The 12003-nt window shown below is 40.5% G+C and overlaps 1 protein-coding gene across 1 annotated transcript in view; it reads right to left on the bottom strand.

The window, feature by feature from the left end:
* MCF2L2 (MCF.2 cell line derived transforming sequence-like 2) overlaps positions 1-12003 on the bottom strand; it is a 221633-nt gene that overhangs the window by 140340 nt on the left and 69290 nt on the right. Inside the window, exons 6-7 of the mRNA XM_060011057.1 lie at positions 4043-4159; positions 1134-1283 (exon numbers count right to left, since the gene is read on the bottom strand). Of these exons, the coding sequence (XP_059867040.1) occupies positions 1134-1283; positions 4043-4159 (267 nt within the window). The remainder of the gene's footprint in view (positions 1-1133; positions 1284-4042; positions 4160-12003) is intronic.

Here is a 12003-nt window from a genome sequence, read left to right as displayed (position 1 = left end):
TGGGAAAATTCCAGGATGCTTTCAGGCTTCTACAGTTTCAAACCAGATCTTTTGGTTACTCAGAGTAATTTTGAGAATACATTTTGAATTCTTTTTGGTAACCAAGACCCTTAAAGATAGAATTAAACAGTGCTCCCTGACACATGGAAGAATTGATTTGCCTCAACTACTAGACTCTGACTCCCCTAACTAAACTATGAGTTCCTTGAGTTTGCATTTTGTTTGTTGTTTTCTTGGCATGTGGTGGTGGGTCGTCAATACATGCTGAATAAATAAAAAATCAATCACCTAGCAAAGCAAAGTTTTTGCAAATTTTGGGTCACAGATAAAAGAGTTCAGCTCTTCTTAAGCTCAACACAGCAAGTATACATGCAATGCTACGATGTATCAACCTTCCAATCCTTGATTTGCTGCCCTGTTGAGTTCTGGTCTCCTGCTAAATAATAGACTTGGTCTGTTTCTGGAGACAGAAAGTGGCTGACACCCAGCCAGTAAGCCCTGAGAAGACTTCCCTTTACTGCATGGCCTAAAAGAATCTGCCAAGCTGCCTTCCCAGCAGGTTCTGACATGTTTTTATGAATCCTTCAGTAGATGCCTCTCCTTAAACCCAGTTCAGAGCACCTTTCATAGTTCTCTTTCTCATATTGGTCCCCAAATAAAAAGACACATCCCTGAGAGAGTGAAGCAATAAATCAGCTTACTAGTCTGGCCCAAAACTTCACAACAGCCTCAGGAAAGCTTATGCTTCAAAAGCCGACTCCCATCTCTCCCTCCCTTCCTCCCTGCAATTTCAGCCCATTGTATCTTGTTCTGTCCTGAGAAGATCATAGGAGTGTGGACCTTGAAGGGATGTTCACACACCTTGTCTCACCAGCACAAAGCTGGAATGAGTTCCCTTTTAAGGGGCTGCTTCTCACAACCTGCAAACATTTCACATGTACTACCCAGTCATTAAGAGATTTTCCTCTTTACACACTGCCTATCTAGAAGATTAAAGATGATTAGTGGCTGCCAAGTTACTGGAGAAGTGGGAACAAGAGGGCCTAACTTTTAATTCTGCTCCCAGCACTCTCCAGGAAGCTGACCATCTGCCAGCACATAGGCTGGCCTCTGAGAGATTACTGACCACTCACCTGCAACTTGCCCTGCTGCCTTGTGTGGGACATGAGAAGGTCTTCAGAGGATGACATGCTTCTGGGCAGTTCTGTTGCGGCTAGGCAGGCCCCAAAAGTCTGGAGCATCTGAGCAGTGCTCTTCAACGCCAGAGCAAAGTTTTCAATGGCCTGGAAGTTCAGACAATCATAACAGTGTGGAGGGATTAACATTCACCAATATGCTCTCTCAATAGGACAGGAGAACTATTTCCTGAGTATATGAAATAGGCCATGCATTGTACTTTGTGCTATACATTTGTCTGTCATCTCAATAATCTAGAGTGGAAGGCATTTTACCTCCATTTCATAGAAGAGGGAACTGAAGCTCTAGCAGGTCAAGTAAATTGGCCAAGATCATATTACTAGGACAGTAAGGAAGGAAAGAAGGCCGGATTCAACCAATGGTTGTTCTATTTTTTCAGGAGTTTTCTGAGGATCAAAAGGAATGGCAAATTTGAAAGGATCTTGGGCACAGATGAGTACCTTACAAATGTAACAGTAAGAACTAAGAGAATCAGGTGTAAAGCCTGGAAATGTCATCCTAGAAATAGGGGAAAGCCAAAGGCTTCCTGTGGCGAGTCCAATTAACAAAATAACTTGATTCCATGTGTCTGATTAGTGATTATTAGTAATTGGTGATTATTAGTAATCACTAATTGTAAATTGTACAGAGGACCTGCCCCTAACAGAGTAATTCAGAAAAGCTTGGCCTTAGTCTTGGCTCTGCCACTGCTTGACCATATGACCTTAGATAAATCACCTCTTTACTCTGTAAAGCCCGTGAACCACAACTACTGAAGCCTGCACGCCTAGAGCCCGTGCTCTGCAACAAGAGAAGCCCGTGCACCGCAAGGAAGAGTAGCCCCAGTTCGCCGCAACTATCTCTGCCCACGCACAGCAACGAGGACCCAATGCAGCCAAAAATAATAAATAAATAAATAAATAAAATTTATAAACACAACCAAAAAGAAAACATTACACTCTAAAACAGGGTGAATTCTCCTACTTAATCAAATGTAGTTGAGGTGTTTGTTCATCAGTAAATTTTTTTTAAATAAATAAATTTATTTATTTACTTTTGGCTGCATTGGGTCTTCACTGCTGTGTGCATGTTTTCTCTAGTGCAGAGAGTGGGGGTACTTTTTGTTGCGGTGTGTGGGCTTTTCATTGCGGTGGCTTCTCTTGTTGCAGAGCATGGGCTCTAAGCATGCAGGCTTCAGTAGTTGTGGCGCACGGGCTTAGCTGCTCCACAGCATGTGGGATCTTCCCGGACCAGGGCTCAAACCCATGTCCCCTACATTGGCAGGTGGATTCTTAACCACTGCGGCACCAGGGACATCCTCATCAGTAAATGTTGAACAACATGTTTCCAAAGTGAGTAGATAGAGAGGTGTGCTGACACTGCAAGGTGTTTTCAGGATGGTGAAAGCAGCTTCTGATTTTGCATAGAAAACCTAATCTTCTCAAGGGTATGGGGCTAGGAGAGCAGGGAAAGGGGAATGACAACTTTATATAGACAAACATTATTTGCTGAGTTTCAATCTCACTTTTTCCTTAATATTCCTGACCCTTCTAGTTTAGCATAATAACCATCACTACGACTAAGTAGGAAAAAGTAAAATACTATATTTCAGATGCTTTCATAGACATTATATCACTTATTCTGCATATCAAACCTTCAGGTAGCTTTTGTTAGTCCAAGGTTTCCTACCATTGGCACTACTGATATGTTGGTCCAGATAATTCTTTATTGTGGGGGGCTGTCTAGTGCATTATAAGATGTTTAGCAGGGGCTTCCCTGGTGGCACAGTGGTTGAGAGTCCGTCTGCCGATGCAGGGGACACGGGCTCGTGCCCCGGTCCGGGAAGATCCCACATGCCGCGGACGTGGCTGAGCCCGTGAGCCATGACGGCTGAGCCTGCGCGTCCGGAACCTGTGCTCCGCAACGGAAGAGGCCACAACAGTGAGAAGCCGCATACCGCAAAAACAAACAAACAAACGAAAAACCAAATAGAAACATATTAGGGCTTCCCTGGTGGCACAGTGGTTGAGAGTCCGCCTACTAATGCAGGGGACACGGGTTCATGCCCCGGTCCGGGAGGATCCCGCGTGCTGCGGAGCGGCTGGGCCCGTGGGCCGTGGCCGCTGGGCCTGCGCATCCGGAGCCCCACGGGCCTGCGCATCCGGAGCCTGTGCTCCGCGACGGGAGAGGCCGCAGCGGTGAGAGGACCACGTACCGCAAAAAAAAAAAAAAAAAAAAAAAAGATATTTAGCAGCATCCTTGGCTCCTACCCAGGATACGCCAGTAACACCCCTCTCCCCAAGTTATGACTATAAAAAACATCTATCTGAAGACATCAATAAATGTCCTCTGCGGGAAAAATTGCCCCAAGCTGAGAACCACTGTGTTAGTTGCAGGGGAGAAAACAAACTCAGAGAGGTTTAGTAACTCCCCTGAGCTCAGATAAGAAGCAATGGTGGCAACATTTCAATGCAGCTTCTTCTGACTTGGTCGGTTTCAATCTGTCTGTACACTAGAATCATCTGGGGACTTTTGTGACCCACTAATGCCTGAGACCCATCCTAGATCAAGTAAATTAAATTCTCTGACGTATAGCAGGGTATTTTGCAAACTCCCCAGGTGCACCCTAAATCAAGTCCCCCAAAACCCCCATACCATAAAATGAGCCAAGGCGAAGGTAATCAGCAAGAGAAGCCCTAGCTTTTATCCTTGCACCTTGTCTCTCCCCCAGCCTGTTGCTTAGAAAACCCAACCTTCCCGATGTTAGGCAGTCACGGGCAATGACTGCCCAACAGTTGATCTCTAGGTCTCCTGTCTCTAGAAAACCAGGAGGGACACTGAAAAGGGCACATAAATTGGTACTTACAGTTCGATGATTTATCCACTGACTGTGGTGATATTCCAAAGTTCCCCCTAAGTCCTCTGTCAGTTGGCTTTTGTCGATGTAGTGATGAAGGTCAGAAATGGAGTTTAACATAACGATCTAAAACAGAAAAAAACCAATATATTACTCACAGATAATTAAGTAGCTCATCTAGATTCTACTGTTATTTAATTTAAAAATTTGTTTTATTTTTTGGCTGCTCCATGCAGCATGCAGGATCTTAGTTCCCCCAGGGACCGAACCCATATCCCCTGTGCGGACAGGGGACATGGAAGCGAAGAGTCTCAACCACTGGACCACCACAGAAGTCCCTACTGTTGTTTAAATAGTACTTCAACTTTGCCTAATCAGGCATTTATATCCAAAGATGGTTACTTCAACCAGTAAGTAACTCTTTCCATTTTCCCCCTTTGAGTGAGGAAGAGCAGTGTTGAACAGCCTGCAACAAAACAGTGACTTGAATCAGTGAGCTCAGTTCTAAGCTGCCTAGAAGTCAGGTCTTGCTTTAGGTAAATTTTTGTCAAAAGTTCCCAGGCTAAAGTATACCCTTCAGCCACCAAAAGCAAACGCTGTTCTGAGACCTAAAAATCTGCAATGAAAATTCAAATAAAAGGTGGGCTGGTGAATATCAAAATAAAATTAGGACACAAGGACCTACTGAGGAGTATGGACTGAGAAGATTCACTACACTGATGCCCCTTCTGTGAGGGATGGTGATATACCCCCAACTTATCTCATGTGGAGAAAGTCTGGAGGTGATTGTGAGTGGGTTTTCATAAATTAACAAGCCTGCTGATGAACAAATGCCCAGACATCTAGAGGCGGATGACATACTCCAATCTGTCCCTTTCTACTCCACTGCAGTGGTCCTGCCCAGGGAGCAGTCCCAGCTCTCTGTAGCAGGGACAATATCATACCCCTACTCACTCTCATCTCTGAAACACACCCCCCTTGTAGCCTTTAACTGATGACTTTATATTTCTTCAGTCATTGATTATTTTGACCTGTGAGTATAATAAACTTCTTCCTGCAAAGCCTGCCCCTCATTTCTTCCTGTGGCAGCACTGACTTTACCATGTCATATCCAACATGTACATTCTTAGAACAGATTCTTGGTCAGAGGACATGAGAATATAGGCTTTTTTCTATTTATATAGTTTTAGTCAAGTGATAAATTTGGGATGAAAAGAATAGAAGTTAGACCCCCAAAGTCTTCAGGTAAAACAAAACTGACTGACTCATTCAACATATCTGTATTGAACTTCTAATAATGGCCAGGCTCTGAGGGATAAAAGTAAGCACAAAAAGCCCTGCGTTCAAGGAACTTAAGTTTAGTGGGATTTGATTTTACATATCACTATGTTAACCTTGTCAGGCTCCATGTTCCATGCCTTTCTCCTTCACTTATGGAAAGGAGTTTGGGAATTTTAAAATTTATTTTTATAACATAAGAGAAGGGGGAAAAACAAACAAACAAACAAACCTGAATCCATCTCTGTCTTTCCCTCCTAAAATTTTTTTTTTAATAAATGTATTTTATTTATTTTTGGCTGCATTGGGTCTTCGTTGCTGTGCACGGGCTTTCTCTAGTTGTGGTGAGCGGGGGCTACTCTTTGCTGTGGTGCACAGGCTTCTCATTGCGGTGGCTTCTCTTGTTGCAGAGCATGGGCTCTAGGCACGCGGGCTTCACTAGTTGTGGCTCGCAGGCTCTAGAGTGCAGGCTCAGTAGTTATGGCACACGGGCTTAGTTGCTCCACGGCATGTGGGATATTCCCGGACCAGGGCTTGAACCCGTGTCCCCTGCATTGGCAGGTGGATTCTTAACCACTGTGCCACCAGGCAAGTCCCTTTACTCTTATTCTTGAAATTTTTCTATGAGTTGAAAATTATTTCCAACTCAACGAAAAATAAAACCAAAAATATATTAGAAACTTTTCTATATCACTATAGATTTATCTTATTTTTCTTCTGTTTTTCATTTCTCAATTGAGATATAATTTACATAAATAAAATGCACAGATTTTAAGGGTACAGTTCAATTCATTTTGACAAATGTATACACACATGTACACTTTTTAACCAAGATATAGAACATTTCCTCAGAAAGTTCTCCTAGGCCTCCTTCTGGTCTCTACTATCTCCACCCCCAACAGCAGCCACTGTTTTAATTGTCTATCACCATAGCTTAGTTTTGCCTCTTCTTGAACTTTATATAAAAAGAATCACAGAATATATAAACTTCAGGGTCTAGATTCTTTCTTCCAAGAGAATATTTCTGAGATAAATGCATGTTGTTGCATGTTCAGTACTTCACTCCTTCTTTATTGCTTAATATTATTCCTTTACATAAATATGCCACAATTTCTTTATCTATTCATCTGTTATTGCAAATGTGTTTTCATTTCTCTTGGGTGGGTCATGGGGCAGGTATATGTTTAACTTCGTAAAAAATTGCCAACTGTTTCCACCATGGTTGTACCACACCGTACCACTTTTGATGGTTGCATAATATTTAACTGACTGGGTAGACCATAATTTATTTAACCAGCTCCCTGTTGTTGGGCATTACTTTTTTCCCAATCATTTACTATTACAAACAATTTGGTAATGAATATAATTATATATGCAGCTTTCTGTATGTGCGTGAGGTACCTGCAGAATAACTCCTATAGGTAGGTCAGAGAGTATGTACATTTTAATTTTTGATAAACACCGTCAATCAGTCTTTCATATTGGTCATTACCAACTTCATTCCTAACAACAAAGTATGCAAATGCTTGTTTGCCTCATATCTCTGCCAAAGTTAGAGGTAAAAAAATTTTTTTAACATCTTTATTGGAGTATAATTGCTTTACAATGGTGTGTTAGTTTCTGCTTTATAACAAAGTGAATCAGTTATACATATACATATATCCCCATAGCTCTTCCCTCTTGCATCTCCCTCCCGGCCACCCTCCCTATCCCACCCCTCTACGTTGTCACAAAGCACTGAGCTGATCTCCCTGTGCTATGCGGCTGCTTCCCACTAGCTATTTTACGTTTGGTAGTATATATATGTCCATGCCACTCTCTCACTTTGTCCCAGCTTACCCTTCCTCCTCCCCATATCCTCAAGTCCACTCTCTAGTAGGTTTGCGTCTTTATTCCTGTCTTGCCCCTAGGTTCCTCATAACCTTTTTTTTTTTAGATTCCATATACATGTGTTAGCATACTGTATTTGTTTTTCTCTTTCTGACTTACTTCACTCTGTAGGACAGACTCTAGGTCCATCCACCTCATGACAAATAACTCAATTTCATTTCTTTTAATGGCTGAGTAATATTTCATTGTATATATGTGCCACATCTTCTTTACCCATTCATCTGTTGATGGACATTTAGGTTGCTTCCATGTCCTGGCTATTGTATATAAAGCTGCAATGAACATTGTGGTACATGGCTCTTTTTGAATTACGGTTTTCTCAGGGTATATGCCCAGTAGTGGGATTCCTGGGTTGTATGGTAGTTCTATTTTTAGATTTTAAGGAATCTCCATACTATTCTCCATAGTGGCTGCATCAATTTACATTCCCACTAACAGAGCAAGAGGGTTCCCTTTTCTCCACACCCTCTCCAGCATTTATTCTTTGTATATTTTTTTGATGATGGCCATTCTGACAGGTGTGAGATGATATCTCATTGTAATTTTGATTTGCATTTATCTAATGATTAATGATGTTGAGCATTCTTTCATGTGTTTGTTGGCAGTCTGTATATCTTCTTTGGAGAAATGTCTGTTTAGGTCTTCTGCCCACTTTTGGATTGGGTTGCTTGTTTTTCTGATATTGAGCTGCATGAGCTGCTTGTAAATTTTGGAGATTAATCCTTTGTCAGTTGCTTCATTTGCAAATATTTTCTCCCATTCTGAGAGTTGTCTTTTGGTCTTGTGTATGGTTTCCTTTGCTGTGCAAAAGCTTTGAAGTTTCATGAGGTCCCATTTGTTTATTTTTGTTTTTACTTCCATTTCTCTAGGAGGTGGGTCAAAAAAGATCTTGCTGTGATTTATGTCATAGAGTGTTCTGCCTATGTTTTCCTCTAAGAGTTTAATAGTGTCTGGCCTTCATTTAGGTCTTTAATCCATTTTGAGTTTATTTTTGATTATGGTGTTAGGGAGTGTTCTAATTTCATTCTATTACATGTAGGTGTCCAGTTTTCCCAGCACCACTTATTGAAGAGGCTGTCCTTTCTCCACTGTATATTCTTGCCTCCTTTATCAAAGATAAGGTGACCATATGTGCGTGGGTTTATCTCTGGGCTTTCTATCCTGTTCCATTGATCTATCTTTCTGTTTTTGTGCCAGTACCATACTGTCTTGAATACTGTAGCTTTGTAGTATACTCTGAAGTCAGGGAGCCTGATTCCTCCAGCTGTTTTACTTTCTCAAGATTGCTTTGGCTCTTTGGGGTCTTTTGTGTCTCCATACTAATTTTAAGATTTTTCTGTTCTAGTTCTGTGAAAAATGCCAGTGGTAGTTTGACAGTGATTGCACTGAATCTGTAGATTGCTTTGGGTAGTAGAGTCATTTTCACAATGTTGATTCTTCCAATCCAAGAACATGGTATATCTCTCCATCTATTTGTATCATCTTTAATGTCTTTCACCAGTGTCTTATAATTTTCTGCATACAGGTCTTTTGTCTCCTTAGGTAGGTTTATTCCTAGATATTTTATTCTTTTTGTTGCAATGGTAAATGGGAGTGTTTTCTTAATTTCACTTTCAGATTTTCCATCATTAGTGTATAGGAATGCCAGAGATTTCTGTGCATTAATTTTGTATCCTGCAACTTTACCAAATTCATTGATTAGCTCTAGTAGTTTTCTGGTAGCATCTTTAGGATTCTCTATGTAGAGTATCATGTCATCTACAAACAGTGACAGCTTTACTTCTTCTTTCCTGATTTGGATATCTTTTATTTCTTTCTCTTCTCTGATTGCTGTGGCTAAAACTTCCAAAACTATGTTGAATAATAGTGGTGAGAGTGGGCAACCTTGTCTTGTTCCTGAGCTTAGTGGAAATGCTTTCAGTTTTTCACCATTGAGGACGATGTTGGCTGTGGGTTTGTCATATATGGCCTTTATTATGCTGAGGTAAGTTCCCTCTATGACTAGTTTCTGGAGGGTTTTTATCATAAATGGGTGTTGAATTTTGTCAAAAGCTTTCTCTGCAACTATTGAGATGATCATATGGTTTTTCTCCTTCAGTTTGTTAATATGGTGTATCACATTGATTGATTTGTGTATATTGAAGAATCCTTGCATTCCTGGGATAAACCCCACTTGATCATGGTGTTTGATCCTTTTAATGTGCTGTTGGATTCTGTTTGCCAGTATGTTGTTAAGGATTTTTGCATCTATGTTCATCAGTGATATTGGCCTGTAGTTTTCTTTCTTTGTGACATTTTTCTCTGGTTTTGGTATCAGGGTGATGGTGGCCTCATATAATGAGTTTGGGAGTGTTCCTCCCTCTGCTATATTTTGGAAGAGTTTGACAAGGATAGGTGTTAGCTTTTCTCTAAATGTTTGATAGAATTCACCTGTGAAGCCACCTGGTCCTGGGCTTTTGTTTGTTGGAAGATTTTTAATCACATTTTCAATTTCAGTGCTTGTGATTGGTCTGTTCATATTTTCTACTTCTTCCTGGTTCAGTCTTGGAAGGTTGTGCATTTCTAAGAATTTGTCCATTTCTTCCAGGTTGTCCATTTTATTGGCATAGAGTTGCTTGTAGTAATCTCTCATGATTCTTTGTATTTCTGCAGGGTCAGTTGTTACTTCTTCTTTTTTTTTTTTTTTTTTAACATCTTTATTGGAGTATAACTGCTTTACAATAGTATGTTAGTTTCAGTTTCACAACAAAATGAATCAGTTATATATATACATATATTCCCATATCTCTTCCCTCTTGCGTCTCCCTCCCTCCCACCCTCCCTATCCCACCCCTCCAGGAGGTCACAAAGCACCGAGCTGATCTCCCTGTGCTACGCGGCTGCTTCCCACTAGCTATCTACCTTACGTTTGGTAGTGTATATATGTCCATGCCTCTTTATCGCTTTGTCACCGTTTACCCTTCCCCCTCCCCATAGTCTCAAGTCCATTCTCTAGTAAGTCTGTGTCTTTATTGCTGTTTCACCCCTAGGTTTTTCATGACATTTTTTTTTTTAATTCCATATATATGTGTTAGCATACGGTATTTGTCTCTCTCTGTCTGACTTACTTCACTCTGTATGACAGACTCTAGGTCTATCCACCTCATTACAAATAGCTCAATTTCGTCTCTTTTTATGGCTGAGTAATATTCCATTGTATATATGTGCCACATCTTCTTTATCCATTCATCCGATGATGGACACTTAGGTTGTTTCCATCTCTGGGCTATTGTAAATAGAGCTGCAATGAACATTTTGGTACATGACTCTTTTTGAATTATGGTTTTCTCAGGGTATATGCCCAGTAGTGGGATTGCTGGGTCATATGGTAGTTCTATTTGTAGCTTTTTAAGGAACCTCCATACTGTTCTCCACAGTGGCTGTATCAATTTACATTCCCACCAACAGTGCAAGAGGGTTCCCTTTTCTCCACACCCTCTCCAGCATTTATTGTTTCTAGATTTTTTGATGATGGCCATTCTGACTGGTGTGAGATGATATCTCATTGTAGTTTTGATTTGCATTTCTCTAATGATTAGTGATGTTGAGCATTCTTTCATGTGTTTGTTGGCACTCTGTATATCTTCTTTGGAGAAATGTCTATTTAGGTCTTCTGCCCATTTTTGGATTGGGTTGTTTGTTTTTCTGTTATTAAGCTGCATGAGCTGCTTATAAATTTTGGAGATTAATCCTTTGTCAGTTGCTTCATTTGCAAATATTTTCTCCCATTCTGAGGGTTGTCTTTTGGTCTTCTTTATGGTTTCCTTTGCTGCGCAAAAGCTTTAAAGTTTCATTAGGTCCCATTTGTTTACTTTTGTTTTTATTTCCATTTCTCTAGGAGGTGGGTCAAAAAGGACCTTGCTGTGATTTATGTCATAGAGTGTTCTGCCTATGTTTTCCTCTAAGAGTTTGATAGTTTCTGGCCTTACATTTAGGTCTTTAATCCATTTTGAGCTTATTTTTGTGTATGGTGTTAGGGAGTGATCTAATCTCATACTTTTACATGTACCTGTCCAGTGTTCCCAGCACCACTTATTGAATAGGCTGTCCTTTCTCCACTGTACATTTCTGCCTCCTTTGTCAAAGATAAGGTGACCATATGTGCGTGGGTTTATCGCTGGGCTTTCTATCCTGTTCCATTGATCTATCTTTCTGTTTTTGTGCCAGTACCATACCGTCTTGATAACTGTAGCTTTGTAGTATAGTCTGAAGTCAGGGAGCCTGATTCCTCCACTTCCTTCTTTCGTTCTCAAGATTGCTTTGGCTATTCGGGGTCTTTTGTGTTTCCATACAAATTGTGAAATTTTTTGTTCTAGTTCTGTGAAAAATGCCAGTGGTAGTTTGATAGGGATTGCATTGAATCTATAGATTGCTTTGGGTAGTAGAGTCATTTTCACAATGTTGATTCTTCCAATCCAAGAACATGGTATATCTCTCCATCTATTTGTATCATCTTTAATTTCTTTCATCAGTGTCTTATAATTTTCTGCATACAGATCTTTTGTCTCCTTAGGTAGGTTTATTCCTAGATATTTTATTCTTTTTGCTGCAATGGTAAATGGGAGTGTTTTCTTGATTTCACTTTCAGATTTTTCATCATTAGTATATAGGAATGCCAGAGATTTCTGTGCATTAATTTTGTATCCTGCCACTTTACCAAATTCATTGATTAGCTCTAGTAGTTTTCTGGTAGCATCTTTAGGGTTCTCTATGTATAGGATCATGTCATCTGCAAACAGTGACAGCTTTACTTCTTCTTTTCC

The sequence above is a fragment of the Delphinus delphis genome, chromosome 4 (genome assembly GCF_949987515.2).
Source record: "Delphinus delphis chromosome 4, mDelDel1.2, whole genome shotgun sequence".
NCBI classification, from domain to species: Eukaryota; Metazoa; Chordata; class Mammalia; order Artiodactyla; family Delphinidae; genus Delphinus; species Delphinus delphis.
The sequence above is the reverse complement of the archived record's forward strand: the minus strand, read 5'-3'. Positions and strand labels throughout refer to the sequence as shown.